This window comes from Sycon ciliatum, chromosome 5 (assembly GCF_964019385.1).
Source record: "Sycon ciliatum chromosome 5, ocSycCili1.1, whole genome shotgun sequence".
Lineage (NCBI taxonomy): Eukaryota > Metazoa > Porifera > Calcarea > Leucosolenida > Sycettidae > Sycon > Sycon ciliatum.
In genome coordinates, this window is record NC_088647.1 from 5,233,245 (window position 1) to 5,251,700 (window position 18,456).

The window sequence follows — 18,456 nt, forward strand, 5'->3', positions numbered from 1 at the left end:
GGGCTTTCAAACGCAAGATCATAACGTGAAGCAACTTGGAAGAATGGTAAATGCGAACTGTATGGGGGAATGCATGTAGGGCGATAGTGCGGGTTCGAATCCCAGGATATGCCTGAAAAAAATAGGAGAATTGAAAAATTTATAACATCCCTATGATTTTTTTGCCGTCAGATACGGGATAGCGCCAGGCGTGACACAAACAAACACACAAACACCAAATTAAAGCTGTGTGGACCCTGGCTAGCGCCAGACGTTACTGAAGTAACGTCTTCTGCATAGCGACGGGAATAATCATTGGTTACCGATTTACAGCATATGTCCTGCATACATACAGTATGTGTGTTCGATAATCCGGTTCCCTCACCTATCCGGATATTCTGTGGAAAAAGGATGTGTGCGGTTAAGCGAGGTCTGACTGTATTTCATGTTCTACATGTAGCAGCCACACCTTCCTTTGATTTCATTTTGGCGAAGTCCCTATCTGTTTGTGGTGTGCTATACTTATTTGTGCATTAGTGCTGTCGTTTGATGTGCTGCCACGGTCCAAGCACATCCTGGGATCGGCTGGCTCTGCTCTCTATTCACAGGTATGTAGCTGAGAACTAGTACACAAATCGTTTACTCATCATGGCCTGTTGCGTAGCTAGCCACTCTTCATAGTTGATACCCAGACAACCGATACTGACTGTAGCTGCAATACGCCATGTGGCCTTTAAATTGTGATAACCTCGAAGTGTCATTTGTGAGACTTTCCAACTTTGGTGGTTTGGTTACCCTTTCAATCCTTTTGTTTGTGTGCATTGGTATGTACATTTCTATGCATGACTGTCTATGTATGCTTGCTTTGGATGTACACAGGAGCAGAAGGAGCCCGACTGGCTATGCATGACGGACTGCTCTGCTCCTCTGGTTCATGTCTTCTGCCCGGGACAGGACCATTCCTTGGCTGCTCTGGTAAGATCCTAGCCTGTCTAATCACTCTAATGTACAGTTACTGCTCCTTGATATGCTCTTGCCTCTGCGCTACCGTTTCAACTTTCAATAAAAAGTAAAGTATGAAGTTAGGCTAATTGATACAGTTAGACTTCGCTTAAAGGGGAAGTTAAGTTGTAGTCTTCGGGGTGCTGAGTCGAATGGTCGTGGTCCGAGGAAGCTGAGACGCTCCCTTCCTACTTGAATCCCAATCGAACTCGCGCACTTCCACCGAAACTGGGTGACTGCGCCCTACGAGATGGGGATTTGTATGCAAAATGTCACTAAAAGCGCCATTTCGTTCATATAAAAGCATGGATGACTGCGATTGGCCCATATGTTGTAGTCTTTTGGACGCTGAGTCGATTGGTTTTGGTCCGAAAAGGCTGCGATGCAGCGTTCCTCCTTTATTCCCAATCGAACATGGTTGAACAAGCGGTCACGTGCTCCTGCGTACGCCAGTCACCTGGTCACCGTGCCTGCAGGGTACAACTTACTAGCCTGTTTGACCTTTTTTGGGTGCAGTCCTGTCACTCGAGTTGAACCTTGGTGTGAAAGTTGTCGCCTGCTGGCGTGGTGACCAGGTGATTTGGGCACCCAGGAGCACGTGACCGCTTCTTCAACCATGTTCGATTGGGAATAAAGGAGGAACGCTGCATCGCAGCCTTTTCGGACCAAAACCAGTCGACTCAGCGTCCAAAAGACTACAACATATGGGCCAATCGCGGTCATCCGTGCTTTTATAAGAACGAAATGGCGCTTTTAGTGAGATTTTGCATACAAATCCCCATCTAGTAGGGCGCAGTCACCCAGTTTCGGTGGAAGTGCGCGAGTTCGATTGGGATTCAAGTAGGAAAAGGAGCGTCTCAGCTTTCTCGGACCAAGATCATTCGACTCAGCACCCCGAAGACTACAACTGGTGAAATTTTAATTTTTGCCTTAACTTCCCCTTTAAATCTGTTTTCCGCAAAAAAATATCAGGATAGACGAGGGAACCGGATAATCGAACACACATATGTATGCATGGCATATGGTGTAAATCGGTACCCAACGATTTTCTTCCGGATGACGAGGGATCCGGATAAAAGAGGACCAGATAAGCGAAGTCTGACTGTACCGTAAAGCCTGCATTCTGTACTTATTTTCAATTTACTTGTAGTGGTCGCACCCATACTAACTTTGGGACTTGGGACATGGTGCTGTACCCACAACGAGCACAGGCAATAGTATATAGGGCAGAGTGTGTGTCCAGAACATAAATAATACATTTCACTGATCATGTGAGACTCAGTCAGATTGAGTTTTCCGCGTGCACAGGAATACCACCACCCTACATCAGAGTGTGTATAGGAGTAGAAAAGTGGAACTCGTTGTTTACATCATTTTTAACGAGTCACGGCGGTTGTATTTGTGAGACTGTCTCATCATGCACTGCAGTCAGTTTTGGATTGCTTTCGTGCAACCCGTGACCTCAGTTTTACCATACCTGACTCTAACATGTCCAGTTGTACACCCTGCTGTATTTTCTCGTGGCAGAGTGTGTATTGCAGGGGTGTGCATGCACGCAAGTGTTCATCGCGCAAGTATCACTTACGACAACTCCTACAGTAGTTGAATGCAATGCAGTCTACATGACAGGGTTGGTTTTGATGTGTTGCACTGCTTTCCTGCCAAACATCTCCCAAACCACCACCTCCCTTGATTCTTACACTGGTATCTGTTCGCTTACCTCTGCCTGCTCAAACTGTTCAGGTGTTCGCTGACGGGAAAATTGAGTTTTGGAGATTTCTCCGACCGCAGTACAAATGGGTGGCAGCCAGTAAGTGCACACCGTATTAACATCATGTTACAGTGTTGTGTGTGCTGCAGGCCAGGGCAGCTAGTTGCTTGTCTACTTTGTGACATCGTATGGCATCTGTATTATCGCATGGCCTAGCTTATTGTCACATGACGTAGCTTATTATCACCAAGAGTACATAACCCCCCCCCCCCCCCCCCCCAGAGTGTGCAGCGCCTGATCCAGCTCTGCATAGGATCTTGGTCGAGCGTAGTGCGTCATACATGTAATACCGTACACATCTGAGGGGAACCCGGGGAGTCGCGGGGACTCTCGGATCAAAAACAACGATGCCATGCCTCGAGACCGGCCTTTCGCTGGTGTGGAGTATACGCATGACATCAGAAGATCCGATCACGCTCGACCAAGACCCTATGCAGAGCTGGATCAGGCATTGCACACTCTGGGGGGTTATGTACTATTGTTATCATGTGACATTGGGTTGTTAACCTAGATGATAGTCACATGCCCTGGGTGTTGGTACATTCCCGTACTGCTATGAACTATAGTACAGAGAGACTTGACTATGATAAGTACAGCCTCTAATAAAAGCACATCTACAAATTTCCATAGAATGAACTACCAGTAGGATACTGTGCCGGGCATGTGCAAAGTATCACTCAAAAGGGGCAATGTGACGAGAAAAAATGGGTTTGAATTACTTTCAAATTATAAGCACTATGTCTACAATAAAAGAGGTTGGAAAAAATGAAAGACGTGTGTATGGTGTACCATCTTACTGTTTCCAAGGTAAGGGTAAAGGCAGCGTGCAGGTGTAGATGAAATCTTTACCATTTGGACATTTAGAATAGTGAGAAATTATCAATTTAGGGGCCATTCCAAAATGTGCTTTCTGTTGCCCTGTTATTTTTTTCAGATTTCATCCACCTGATGACATCTGAGCTATTGGTCGGATATGAGCGGATGGAAGTTGCTTCTGTTTCATGGTTGGAAGATAGACACAGCCTCGTTGCCTGCTATTCGACGCCACGCAGTTTTTCTCGTAGAGCAGTTGTCGGTAAGATGCCGCAATTTACTGCGTACCGTATGAAGTAGAGGTAGAGTGTGTGTTTATGTGTGTGTGTTTGTGTGTGTGTGTGTGTGTGTGTGTGTGTGTGTGTGTGTGTATGTGTGTGTGTGTGTGTGTGTGTGTGTGTGTGTGTGTGTGTGTGTGTGTGTGTGTGTGTGTGTGCGTGTGTGTGTGTGCGTGTGTGCATGGTGTGTGTGTGTGTGTGTGTCATCTCATTTTGCTGGATAAACCCTACCTTCTGGACGAGTCAATGCCCTGCTTTGCACTCTAGTGTTTGCGGTGTTAAAGCACGGCACCTGGCCCTAACTAACTTATCGATTATGGGCTGGATTTTCTTACCAGTTATCTTCCAAGATGCAATTTAATCAGTTAGTGCATTTGTGGCTACCTCCCGAAATATTTACCCAGGTTCTCTGCACTTTGTTTCTGTCTATCAGGTGAGCGGCCAGCATCGAATCGGTTCTCTGTCGGTGTGTGGAGGCTGGATGGTGAGTGGCTGTGACCGTGTGTTGAGTGCATTGGAGGCCCTGGGTTGGAGGGTATTGCCAGGTTTGAAACGTCCGGAAGAACAGGATTCATAGGCTGAGCAGCGGCTACAGAACTAGAAGCAAGTACAGCAGAGGCAGTATGGGAGTGAGGCACTGTAACAGTAAGCATACTATTACTAATTTACTAGCAGCTCCAGTCGACACAACACATCGAACTCACTCCTTCTGGACTAACCAAGAACTGAGGGGAAACCCTCGTCGTGGCCAGCTTCATATTTCAGAATAAATGCAGGGAGTCATATTCGACTCCCTGCTGTGTTCAGAGTACGGTGTGGGAGGTAGAATAAGGATGTGTGTAGAGAAATAGTTGTCCATTATGCATGAATAATAATAAGTAATTCGGGGATCACCATACAGAGCCTGCAGAAAGAGTGTAAGTCAATATGTGATTGGAAGGCCAACGGGAATGGGGAAGCAGTCTCTAAGGCCATTCCCGTCACACCTTCCCCCTTCACAAGTCGCAAGCAGCCAGATTGCGACGACTAAGACATAGCCACCTGCAACAGTGGGCCGGTACAGGAGTCCTCAGTGTCTTGAGAACTGAACGAACACGGTGAAAGTGGCAAGTCAGAGTTGCACATAAATATTATTAGTTCACGTGAAAGGTGCGAAGTCGCGGCGAGGACCCAGGTCAAATTCGTAATGGACGCTGTCTAGGTTGCAGGGCCAGGGGACTGTAAAGAGCCCTTGCCACATGGCCTTGGGAGTGTGGCTGGGCTGCATTTGGCTGTCTGTGTACGCATCCAGTACCGGCGGGCTCGATAGGGCTGCAGACTCGTTCAGGGAACGACGAGGGATGCGCGACCTGGACGCCGATATGGGCTGTGTGGGACCGGTTCTGCCACGCACGGACCCGAGAACAGCGTCGCCACTCGGCGTCGGATCTCCACAGTCTTCCACCGCCGCGTCATATTCGGCAACGTCTTCAAAGACAACATCGACGCGATGTGCCAATAGCCTGGATAGGTGTTGGGCGAGATCAGTGCGTGTCCCTGCCACGGACAGATGGCCGTCACAGCGAAATCCCCGGAGCTGCTCCTGACGAGCAAAAGCTAATTGGGCTACGTCCATGCTGACTAACAAACAAAAAAACTTTCCGACAAACGGAATTATCAAAGTAAAAATACCTTCCGACAAACGGAAACACTAAAACTATCCTCCGACAAACAGAAACACTAAAACTGTCCTCCGACGAACGGAAACACAACAACTATCCTCCGACGAACGGAAACACAAAAACTATCCTCCGACGAACGGAAACACAAAAACTATCCTCCGACGCCGGGAACGGAAACACTAAAACTTTCCTACGACGAACGGAAACACTAAAACTATTATCTGACGAACGGAACCACTACAACTATTCTCCGACGAACGGAAATCCCGAGTTCTCAACCCTGCTGACAAACAGCACGGGCGTGGAGTCTCAAGAGCCTGACAAACAATGCTCAAGACGAGTTCTGACACCATGTAACAGTAAGCATACTATTACTAATTTACTAGCAGCTCCAGTCGACACAACACATCGAACTCACTCCTTCTGGACTAACCAAGAACTGAGGGGAAACCCTCGTCGTGGCCAGCTTCATATTTCAGAATAAATGCAGGGAGTCATATTCGACTCCCTGCTGTGTTCAGAGTACGGTGTGGGAGGTAGAATAAGGATGTGTGTAGAGAAATAGTTGTCCATTATGCATGAATAATAATAAGTAATTCGGGGATCACCATACAGAGCCTGCAGAAAGAGTGTAAGTCAATATGTGATTGGAAGGCCAACGGGAATGGGGAAGCAGTCTCTAAGACCATTCCCGTCACAGGCACTAGTTGCTTGGAATCGATGGTTACGGACGAATCACAAGCATTCAGTGACTGTTTGCCCTGCTAATATAACCAAATCTTCTAAAATAGGGGTATGGGTTTGGTGTAACACTTTTGTACTCCGTGTTAATATTTGACCTCCTTCAACCTTCCATATTGAGTGATTTATATGGTTGTACATTGCCTCTATGTGTTGTACGCAGATGCGTATCAGACAGTGGAATCATGCCAGGCTGTTTTCACCCAGTGTCCCGTTATGTCCTTCACCAGTGTCAAGTCGCTCGTATGCCTACAGCCTAGGTAAGCCATTGTGCATCTGTGTGTGTGTGTGTGTGTGTGTGTGTGTGTGTGTGTGTGTGTGTGTGTGTGTGTGTGTGTGTGTGTGTGTGTGTATGTGTGTGTGTGGGGGGGGGGGGGGGGGGGTGCGGGCGTGCATGTTATGTTGGTTAGTATCGTTATTATTCACAGAAACAATAAAAGGCATGGCGTTGGGAAATGGAAAAAAGAATGACCCTTGTCGACACGACCGGAAAAGAACAACTCTGAACAGGAGAGTGTTCGTGAATATGCGGGAAAGCATGCACGTGCATATACGGCAGAGTGGTGTCCGGGTTAATGGATTAGGAATGTGCAGCTAGCAGCTTGCTGGCACCGGGCGGTTTGACGTCACTCACATTAACCCGAACAGGCCATGTCTCCGGCAGGAAGTTCAGTGCCTTGAGTGCATCCTGCAGTCCAGTGTACATGTGAAGAGTTGTCTCGTGCACGTGTTGCCAGATTGAAGTGTTGCGTGGATCTTTCCGAGGTTCCGCAGGTCCTCACCAGTAACCACTGTCACCACGTCTGTATCGTCATCTAGATTCTTGACAAATCCACTGATGTGGGAAAGGTGCCGCTTGCCAATTGCGCCCACATTACTGCCAGTGTCTGCAAGCCAGTCCAGTATAGAAAGAGTGTCCTCCGTGTTCAGTTGTGTACTCAAGCGTACAGTGCACTGCTGGGACTGAGCTGCTCGCTGGAGCCGCGAATGACGGACGCCCGACGTGCCCGACTTGGACACTAACTAAGGGCACATGCGCTGGAAATGCCCAACGGCCTGGCAGTGATTGCACTTCTTGTCCTTCGCGGGACATGCACTCTTAGTGTGCACGGAGCGACCACAGTGCTTACAGGCAGACTGTTTGCCCTGGTTCTGCTTTGGTGTTGCTGCTATCTTGGACATCGATTTACTCTTCTGGTAAGTCGACTTTCAGGCCGCAGTGACAGACAAGCCTAAAGCTGTCCGTGGTCTGCCGCGCTGCTTCCTCAGAGCGACCCATGGTGACAGCAACATCCAGTGTAAGCTTTGACGTAGCAAGCAACTTATGTCGAGTGTCACCTTCCAGAATACCAATGGCAATCCTATCCCTGAGCGTGTCGTTTGCGAGTGTAGTTGACAATTGCTTGCATGTGTGGCAACAAGTTGACTGACACGTCCCACACAGAGCATCGAAATTACAAGCATTGTACAGCTCACGCAGGCTGGTGTAGAAACTGTCGAAGCTCTCACGCCTACTCTGGTGTCGCTTGTAAAATTCAATTTTATCCAGTAGAGGATTGCGCTGGCTGCGTACGAATTTATGCGACGCGTCGATAATTTCGGCAGCATCAGCGCCAGACGGAAACAAAATTACACCTTTGCGGATAAATCGCTTCAAATCCTCGTCCAGATATTGGCGAATAGCTGCCACCCTGGTGTTGTGATCTTGGTCGTTTTTAAGTGCTGGCATTGGCTGTAGTCCGCCCAGCCTTCGTGCCAAGCACCGAAATCAGCCAGAGCGGCGGAATACATCAGTCTTGGAATGTCCACAACTCCTTCAAGATGAAGGCGAGCAGTAGTACTGGTAGTGGTGGGAGAGCTCTGAGCTTGAGGCAACTGACCTGCCAGGGCTGTCTGCAACATGCTCTGCATTTGCCTCTTCCGCTGCTCCAATGCTAGCATCTGCTGCTGCGTGAGCTTGAGCATATTCTCTGTGGGACCACTACTTGAATTGGATCACGCATCCAAACTACCTTAAACCTTCTTCGTCAGACGTGACAACCAGACAAAACTGTAAACTACGCTGAAAATGCAAACAATGGGCTGAAAAAGTGACAGAAAATAGTTCACTGTGCCATGTTATGTTGGTATAAAGTGTTCTGCTTCAAAAGGTAAACGATGTGCTCATTCCTCCCCCCCCCCCCCCCCGTGAACTGTGGAGGGTCCTTGTCCGCTTCATGCCATCCTTGTAGTTGATATTGTTTGTGCTTTTGTGCTTATTTGGATCTGCATTGGAATAGCCAGCCAACTCTGCCTGGTCTTCTGCTGTTCTGGCTGAGTGAGAAATCACTTATTCAGGTGAGGATAATGGTGGTGAGGTCTTAAGGGCACATGTCGCCAATGTCATGTTGTATTGCACTATGTGGCCGGCCAATCTTTTTAAAATCTTGTCCACCTCATTCTGGGAAGTGTTATGTGAGATTAGATCGTGTACCACAGTAATATAGGACTAGGTATACCAGGTTTCTGGATCCAACCAGGGATGAACCTGCTCCTCTGGCAACCAGTGTGTATGTTTTCAGTGGTGTGATCTGTTTCAGGTGTCCCGGTAGTCAACCGAGCAGTGGTTATGAACTTATGACACAGTGCTTTGGCATTTGCGCGTGCATACTTGCTGGACTTACACAGGTACACTACCAGCATATCATGTGCCTGTTTGGGTGATGCTTGCTCCACACAGTATCTATCCTGTTCTGTTGTGCGTATCATGTCACAGCCGTACTTGTGCGGATCAGGGCGCAGCCATGCGGTGCAGGAGATGGCCTGTCCAGTCAACTTCACCAGCCTGATATCAAAGACAGTTGGATCGTGGCTACAGGTAGGGAGCTTGCAACTAGCCGGTTACCGCTTTCTCAGTCAGGTCTAACTGGCTGAAGACACCGGGCGGTCATGTTCCGTCACACTCTGCACACTTCACAGCTTGCCAATCCTCTCTTTTGACTTGCTAAGACCAGAAGTACAGTGCTGCTCTCTGAAATCCAGTCGCGTCACTCAAGTACGCGCTGGGCGTTGCGCAGCCCTAAACCTGCGAGCACTGGGCTGCGAATTGATGCAAGGCGCAAGCTTGAGTGAAGCGACTGGATTTGCTTTAGTGAAGCGACTGGATTCCATTGAGCAGGACTGTAGTAGTAGCTTTATGCTGAAATGAATTCTGAATGTAACCCGTGGGGGTCTGTCCCATATGCACGTCTCTGACTGCAGCTCCACTCAGGGACGGGCGTACTGGCTGCAACTGCTTCTCGCCGCACAGACCAGATCTTGATCTTGCAACATGACGGTCAGATCGTCTCCAGCCAGCTAAAGAAAGGTATGCTGTCGTGTTGGCTTTGCTATGTTCCCATGGTTACCAGCAGCCATCATGCAAGAGAAGCCCTTGTGCTGTGTATAAGCTGGGTACTACCAAGAGTACATAACCAAGAGTGTGCAACTCCTATCTCGAGCTGCGATGGGTTCACCCACGGCGGAATTTTTTTATTGCGTCATTCTTTGGCTGAAGTATGATCAAGTGCGTATGCTTTCCCGCGCATTTTTTGTAGATACGGTGAGAGTTCACCAGGTTCAGGACACATCGATCTATCGTCCGTTGTTCTGCTTCGACTACCGTAGCTGTGATGTACAAATTCTTTGTACTTTGATCTCTGGCTACGCATGATGGCATCAGCGAGCCAAACAGCCGCCAATAGGCGCCAAGGACTGATGTCGTAAAAAAAATTCCGCCATGGGCTGGGGGATCGTCGAGTTGCACACTCTTGGTTATGTTCTCTTGGTACTACCAAGAGTACATAACCCCAAGAGTGTGCAACTGCCTGCACAACCTCTATGCTGTGCTGCGAGGGCAGAACTTCACATCACGTGACATGGTTCAAAAGGTTATGCTGGCAAACAGTGCAAAGTGACCACAAGAGAGTTGTACCCAAAGCTGGGCTGCGTACAACCCAGTATCTATCATGCACTAGAGTGCACGGGTTCATCACGTGATGTGAAGTTCTGCCGTCGCAGACCCCATAGCTGGAGTTGCACACTCTTGGTTATGTACTCTTGATACTACTAACTACTAAGGAAATAAATCTGATTTGAAATGGGCATGGAAGGACATACCGTAAAGTCACGGATAAAAGCCGGGTTTGCGTACAAGCACATCGCGGATAGAAGCCTGAAAATCAAACTGGTCAAATGCATATAAGCCTGTCGCGCGTAGAAGCCTGGCTTCTATGCAAGCGTGGACCGGGTAGATCAAGAGTGCATGCGCTATGTACGGTGCATAGTAAAACTGTCGCCATACCGGTAGTCAGTGGTAGATCTACGCGTGTGTCGCGCGTAGAAGCCTGGCTTCTATGCAAGCCCGGATCGGCCGATGTGCTTAACAAGCCTGGCAAAAACATTAGTGGTGCATATAAGCATGGTTCGCATACAAGCCTGGTTTGCATTAAAGCCTGATGCAGAAAGCGGCTTATATGCTTATAAGCCCGGCTTTTATCCGCGACTTTATGGTATACATTTTTGGTTATACTGGTGTGTTGAGGGTGCTGGCTTATCAAGTGTTGGATTAACGAGTGATGCCTGTTTCAGAAACTTGCGAAATTATGACGAAAAGTGACGACTGTTTCAGAAAGGGTGCAATTGTCGTGTCCAGTATTTTGGGGGTACACCTTTCCGCCTGTGCGTCGTGGAGGTGGATACCACGGTCGCATAGCTGCACCGCCGACATAACAGCTCAAACCGGCTGGCAAGCCCATGTTTGACTTCACCTACACGGTTGTGCAGATGAAGGTGACGGCCACACATTGTACACCCATTCCGGAGCTGACTGGCCAAGTACCGGATATCAATTATCCTTCTACCTACCACGGGGAATTTGTCACTAGGTGACCCGCTGTCCAGCTCAACGGAAGCCTTCTCTTTATTATTCCTGCTTGTCGGAGTAGCTGGAGCTGCCGAACGCATCATGGTTACTTTGTTGACAAAGGAGTCCACAGCAGCTTGAATAACAGGCGGCAGTGCCAACTCTGCTTGACACTTGGCAACAAATGGGGAGACGACAGCAAGGCTAACATATCGTTCCAGTGCAGTCTGACTATCCTCCTACTCAAGTAGGTAGCAGACCAAAAGAGATAAACCATTGTGCCAGATCAGTGGGATCCCAGAGCACGAGCTGTCAGGAAGGATGGGTGCAAAGTGGCCGTTCCTGTAGCACACAAATAATGCATCCTTCGAGCATTCATTACAGCCAAGCATCAAAGGCAGGTACACTCCAGGAAAGTGATTTTGTTGTACTGGTTGGCCATCCACATCCAGCACAAACTCACCACCACACACCACAATTGGTCTTTGTAGGATGTGTGCCATCAGGAAGACATGCACAGGCTCCAGAGATGGGCATTGTGTATTTCTTCCATTCTGGACAGGTGTTAGTTTCAGAATGTCAGCCCGCCTTTCTTGGTATATCTCGTCTTCAAAGTTGAAGCCGTTGCTGGCATCACGCATGCGTTCCTCGCGTTTCCACCTACGGAACAGTTCACCGTTGGCATTAGCCATGGCCAAGTGCATTACCTCACGGAAACGGTAGTCCACATCTTGCAAACCCCACAGCAAGTAACTTAGTGAGTGTACCAGACAGTTTCCGTCACCACGTACATCAAGGCATGTCACATGACCAGCATACTGCCCAAGAACAGCTTCGGATCTCAATAAAGCAGTCATAAGAGAATCGACTAAGTTGTCATGGAGGAGTGAAGCCGGAATTCTAATTGCACACTTAGAGATTTCAGTAGGCAAGTAGTGAAATTCACTGTCTTCTGGAAAAATAACAGGGCAATGCTGGTATTCTTCAGAATGCAAAAGAAGAAAGACATAATACACTACTGCACTCCGAACACACAAACAATACGTTACTACATCTATTCCATGAACATGCAAAAAAGGAAAACTAAGAAAGAAGACAGAACAAAGAATAAATCCAACGTCAGGCTATTCAATGCAAGGCACAAGGCAAGAATCATAGTAGGGAGGATCAAGTTTAGCAAAATTGTTCATTACCTGAACACGGGTAGTTATTGTAAATGTGAGGGGAAACGTCACTCATTGCCGTACAGGAAATTGTTGGTTCAGAACTGGGGTTTGTTTCCACACTTGCGTGATCATACCCATGATCCGAAGACAACAATTCAAAATCAGAATTCAGAGTATCACCTGCACGGTGCCGGTGGTTGTCCAAGGTAGCGTCTACATTCTTCTCTGTTCTCTATTATAAAAGGTGGGGATATAAGTGTCATATATTTGATATCTATCTATGAACAAGCGCAAGTAAAAATTAATATGGTTGAGCATTGCGTAAAATATGTTTGAGATAGAGTGTCACTCTTAGATGCGACTGATGCCATCAACCAATGTCAAGGAAAGAATGTGTTCAATCGTCTTCTGCGCACGTAGAAATATGTTTCGGCTTTTTCGATGATTTAGAATGTACGTCGCGTGAAAATGACAATGTGACAGAGTCAGCCACAATTTAGGAATTACTGTGCATTGATCTAGCTATACACACTGCACGTGCACTGTAAATATTGTGTTACATGCACGTAGTTGTGAAGAGAGACAGTATACATGTGCATTCACCAATGACACACCTGTCAGACGGCAGGTTAGGGCTAGTCAAAGATATGAAGGCACAATATATGATCTGAAGGCACAATGTTGTGATGTACTTGAGTTTGTGAGTATGTAGTGGACTTTGTGTTCACATATACTCTACCAGTTGCCATGCGTTGTCACACACACTTGAGCCTGGGGAGCATGGCTGCTGTCAACCAGAATATGTGTTGCTTTCAAATGCTTAATCTTGTCAGGAGTCATGTGAAACACATACCGGTAAATATAAATCTCTAACAAATGCACCCTAAAAAAAAACGTTAAAGCACTGAGTGATAAGACAATAAATTGAAGGAATTTCTCAACAAAAACTCAGTGTACCGCTGTGATGAAGCCGTGGCAATAACTATCGGAGAGTTCTTGGTGGACAGCGACTTTCGTACGTCCGTGACCATTTCAATTTATATGCAAGGGCGACCTCCACAATCCACTGGCTTAAGAGTCGATTGATCATTACAGAACGGCCATTCTTGAAAATTTCGTGAAGGATGGCATTCTACTGTGGAAGGGACTCGTCAAGGCACTTGAACCAATTCAATGAAAATACAAAATACTCAGGTTTTACACACTCACGTACCCGTCTCTGCCGTCCCGCATTCCTTCCGAGACATCCACATGCACTCCCACGCTTTTATTCTGCTCTTTTTCCGAAGCCGACCATGGGCATGGGCAGTGCCTGCTGGAAGAGACATCCCAACACTTCTCTGACCGGTGACAATCTCCACAAGTTGAAAATGCACCTAAAAGAAAAGTAGCCAAAGTGAAGGAGTGAGTGCAAGCAAGATCTAGGAGTACTACTCGTACGAGTGATTGATCTGCACCAGTGAAAAAGAAGAAAAAGCTCATTCTCTAGACTCGAGTACTCATACAAGTGCATTTGCGTTAGCTGGACCCTTCGAAACTGGAGTGCGCTACAAGCTTGCTACGCCAACTCTGCATGCACTTTTCTCGAACGTAGGATGCGCGAGAACCTGCGCAGAAGACGAGTTTAGAAGTAGGCGCGAGCCACCATAATTTTTTTTCTTCACATAACGACTTCTTTAATTTCCTTACGGGACACGGCGCATGTGTACCCGTGAACACTGCCTACACTGCCTACCTACCGGCAGTGTGCAGATCTCATGAACACTACAGCTAGGCATATCTCTGTTTCATTGCCACGCAGGTCATGTGCACGTATCGAAAGCTGCCAGACTCCACCCGTGGTCTGCACTCGAGAACGGCCATGAGGTGGGGAACGGCGAGGAGAAGCCACGCGCAGACGACGTCGCTTATCTCCTTGCTCAGCGCAATTTCCTCATCCTCTCCCAACCCGACCAGCCATTAAGGTGAGTGCATTGTATGTGTACCGTCTTTGCCATTGCTGCTCAACAGTCCATATCCAAATGTGCATGTTGAATGATTATGTAATCTTCAAGTGTATTCTTTTCAATCTGCTAGAGAAAATTTGTATCTCTTTATTTTGGTTGCCTGATGATCGTAGTAATACGTGAAACTCAGAGTTGTGACACAGCTTCCAATCTCTCTTGTGTATCTCTTTATTTACTTTGTCGTGTGTGTGTGTGTGTGTGTGTGTGTGTGTGCACGTACGTGTGTGTGTGTGTGTGTGTGTGTGTGTGCACGTACGTGTGTGTGTGTGTGTGTGCGTGTGTGTGCGTGTGTGTGCGTGTGTGTGTGTGTGTGCGTGTGTGCGTGCATGCATGTGTCCATGTACTGTACCTGTAGAGTGTTTGACGTACGGACGGGCAGTCAGCTCTGGCACACCATTGATCTGCAGCTGACTGGCTCAAAGTCGGCCGCCGAGCTGTGGCAATTTCCCACCGCAGCCTCTACAGTCGGTGCCTGGAATTGCACTGGGCTATGGATGCTTCAGGTAGGTGATAGCTAAGGGTGGGAGGTGAAGCTCATTGTGTGCCGGTAATAGAGCAGCACCTCGGCATGGTTTTTTTTGGAGAGAATTTGAAACTGAATTTCGAATGTACGAATCTCCGCATTGTGATTGTGAACTACAATGTAATTGATCACATTGATGGTTTTAGAAGAGAACTGGGTATCAACTACTCTGCGCCCATCTCCATCATTCATCCATCTCCACCATTCATCCATCTCCACCATTCATCCATCTCCACCATTCATCCATCTCCACCATTCATCCATCTCCACCATTCATCCACCTCCACCATTCATCCATCTCCACCATTCATCCATCTCCACCATTCATCCATCTCCACCATACCCTCATTACCACCAAGAGTACATGAAAACCAGAGTGTGCAGCTTGGGGCCGTTTCTGCTATGGGTGTCTGTCACGGCGGAATTCCGTGATTACATCATATTTGGTGCAGACCTGAGGCGGGAAATGGCGTAGTGCGTACAACTGAGTTGCAGTTGTGCAGAAAGAGACCTGCTGGAATCCCGCTTGTACGCACTACAGGGGCGTAGGCAGGGGGGGGGGGGTGCTTTGGGTGCCAAAGCACCCCCCTCAAAAATTTCGATCTTGGTTCACAGCTGGGTCGAGAGAGAGACTATAGCAGACCCGCTGATCACATGCGCAACTCTGCACATCGCACACTGAGTCTGTAGCCATCCCTGTTTTAGACCAGGAAGTAGTAGGTACTACTCCCTGGTTCAGACCTGCAAGTACAATGTATCTGAAACCAATCCACATGCAGTGGAGTATTAATTTTTGTCTCATGATTGGCCATTTTGCATTGAAATTTCTAGTCAAGGGAACTCCGCTTTGTACCTGCCGTTGTGCAGTGTCACATCAGGCCTCAGCAGGCTAAGCTCATGATTTGTATCGCACTCCACATGTTTTGTTAGAAGCAAAGAATCATACAAACACGCCATTGGTAGAAGCAAGGAAGTAGCAACGCGGTCTATGGCCGGAAAGCACATGTCAGACATTGCAATTTGTTCTCGCTATGTTTTGTATAATGTAGTTCTCGCTGTTAATTGGTCTCATTTTGGAAAGGCATAGTTTCTTTCATGCATTGCAAGTGTGGATACAGCAGTAGAAGAGTGAAAGTAACGTTGAAGTGCAGTTTGAGTTTTTGTGGGGAATAGTGTAGGTTTGATCAAGGATGCCTTACTGCACTATCAAACATGACGAAGGGGAAAAAAGGCTCAAGAAATCCCACTTTAAAAGTTCGATGGAGAGTGTGATAATTCTGGAGAAAGCAGCATCCAGGACTTAGTCCATCATTAGTTGGAAGCAGGCCAGGGTGTAGTAAAATACCATAATCATTACTACTCCCTGGTTGGAGATTTGCCATTCACTGATTGATCTTCAGTGTCGAATTAGGGGCGAATGTTGCTTCCCCCCCCCCCCCCCCCCCCCAATTCACGGATCGAATAATATGCATGAAAGGACCAACATAGGTGCATGTACCAGGCTTTTGTTTGGGGAAAGTCGTGGCACCCCCCTTGATCACTATCCTGGCTACGCCCCTGCACTACATCACTAAAATGATGTAATCACGGAATTCCGCCGTGACAGCAACCCATCCGAGCTGCACACTCTGGTTTTCATGTACTCTTGTTACCACCATACACCCATCAGTCCCTCACCACGATACACCCATCAGTCCCTCACCACCATACACCCATCAGTCCCTCACCACCATACACCCATCAGTCCCTCACCACCATCCACCCACCAGTCGCTCACCACCATCCACCCATCAGTCGCTCACCACCATCCACCCATCAGTCCCTCACCACCATCCACCCATCAGTCCCTCACCACCATCCACCCATCAGTCCCTCACCACCATCCACCCATCACCACTGCTGAATGTCTGCGTGCAAACCAACTCCACATGCAATCAGCATCACTAGGATTTTCATTTTTCAATTCTGTTTTTTTTTTTGCTTTGTTTTGCCTTTCTATGACCATTGTCGTTATCGCTCGTTCAGGCCAAGCCAGTTCTGGATCAAGCGGAAGCAATCATGAAGCATTCGGACGCCACTGATCTGCCAGATGTAGGTATTTTCATGTGTGATTCTGGATGTGGTCATAAGTTACTGCTACCGAATGGTGACGGGAGCAAAATGGCATAGATGACATATTGTGGAACGTAACCATTTTTGGTGCCTTAGTGTCTGAATTTCCAGATGTGCCTCCGAATTTATCTTGTAGTTCTTTGGCTCCTGATCACAATGGTGTACTTCGTTTTTCTCTGCAATGACTGGAAGCAGGTGAACACTTGAAAAGAAATTGTCCCGAAGTACCGAGTGGCGTCACGCCTGACTTGACCTCCACTCGTACATTCGTCGTCAAAAACGAAGTCAAGCCCGTGTGGTCGATCGAGCTAGCTCTTCAGATATACGGTGCAAGTGTGCCTTATGAACTCGGACACAGATGTCTTGTTGGGATACTGTAAGACATGTATATATAACGAGGAAGTAAATATAACGTTTTAACGGATGACATTTCTTCGTTATAATAAGATCCGTTGAGGCCGTACTGCTTCATAATATATGTTGTGTGTGGATATGCCGGAATACTGCAAGGTCGTTAACATATCTTCTCGTTAACCTACGAATTTTGGACAATCGTTAAATTTGCGACTCGTTATAGTAACATGTCTTAGAGTAACACTGTGTTTTTGCTTTTGTGTGCATAATAATGATAATAATAATAGCTACAGTTCGCATGTCACTCATGGAAGGATCCATGGGCTTAACGCATCTGTCAACGAAATCCAGGCAGAAGAGCCGACAAAAGGCATCTCATTATTGTTAGAACGTATCGCAGTAAGAACAACTACGCAAGCGCAGCACATTTTTCCACAAGCATCGGCCATTTTTTCTTGTCTAGAGCCAGTTCAAAACAGTCAGAAATATCAATATTGGCGTGCTTTAGATCAATCCATCTGAGATGGGGTCGGCCACGTGGGCGCTTCATGTCCCGGGTATTAATTGCCATCTCCAGTGCTTGGTAGGACTTTGTGTGCATGTATACATGTATTCTATTTGTATGCCCCTGCCTGTGTCCTGTCCATTACAGGAGGGTGCAGTCACACGATGCTGCCGTGCCGCTCAGCTATGCATGGACTGGAATCAGTCTGCTGCTGCCGTACGCTTCTCACTACAAGGCGCTTCTCAGCTCAGCAAGGTCAGTGCTGAGAAATTAGAGATATCCTGGAGTATTGCGGGTGGCAGATGGGTAACTTTCACGACCTTTTTCAGACACACATGAGCTTCATCGAGTGTAACTTCAGCATATCAATGGATTCACTTCTAATTTCGAACACAAAATCCTTTCATTAATTCGGAACGACAAAAATCCTTTTGCTTGTACTTGAAGTAGATGTACGTGCTCTCCAGGAAGCTGATATTGAGGATCTTCAGGTTTGTGAGATATCAGGCCATGAAAATCCAGCTTGCTTGTTTGCGTACGATCCGACGTCTGCGGAGCTTGCCTGCGACTTGTCAGCAGCCATCGATTCCAAGCAACTAGTGCATCACTCCCATACTGCCTCTGCTGTGCTTGCTTCTAGTTCTGCAGCCACTGCTCAGTCTA

At 47.4% G+C, this 18,456-nt stretch overlaps 1 protein-coding gene across 1 annotated transcript in view; it reads left to right on the forward strand.

Moving 5' to 3' along the window:
- Positions 1-18,456, forward strand: part of LOC135817297 (uncharacterized) — a 32,673-nt gene that overhangs the window by 2,480 nt on the left and 11,737 nt on the right. Inside the window, exons 3-15 of the mRNA XM_065330456.1 lie at positions 517-587; positions 859-954; positions 2,725-2,791; positions 3,687-3,827; positions 4,277-4,327; positions 6,409-6,505; positions 8,525-8,582; positions 9,001-9,102; positions 9,486-9,591; positions 14,095-14,257; positions 14,655-14,802; positions 16,848-16,913; positions 17,941-18,048. Coding sequence (XP_065186528.1) covers positions 517-587; positions 859-954; positions 2,725-2,791; positions 3,687-3,827; positions 4,277-4,327; positions 6,409-6,505; positions 8,525-8,582; positions 9,001-9,102; positions 9,486-9,591; positions 14,095-14,257; positions 14,655-14,802; positions 16,848-16,913; positions 17,941-18,048 — 1,274 coding nt within the window. The remainder of the gene's footprint in view (positions 1-516; positions 588-858; positions 955-2,724; positions 2,792-3,686; positions 3,828-4,276; positions 4,328-6,408; positions 6,506-8,524; positions 8,583-9,000; positions 9,103-9,485; positions 9,592-14,094; positions 14,258-14,654; positions 14,803-16,847; positions 16,914-17,940; positions 18,049-18,456) is intronic.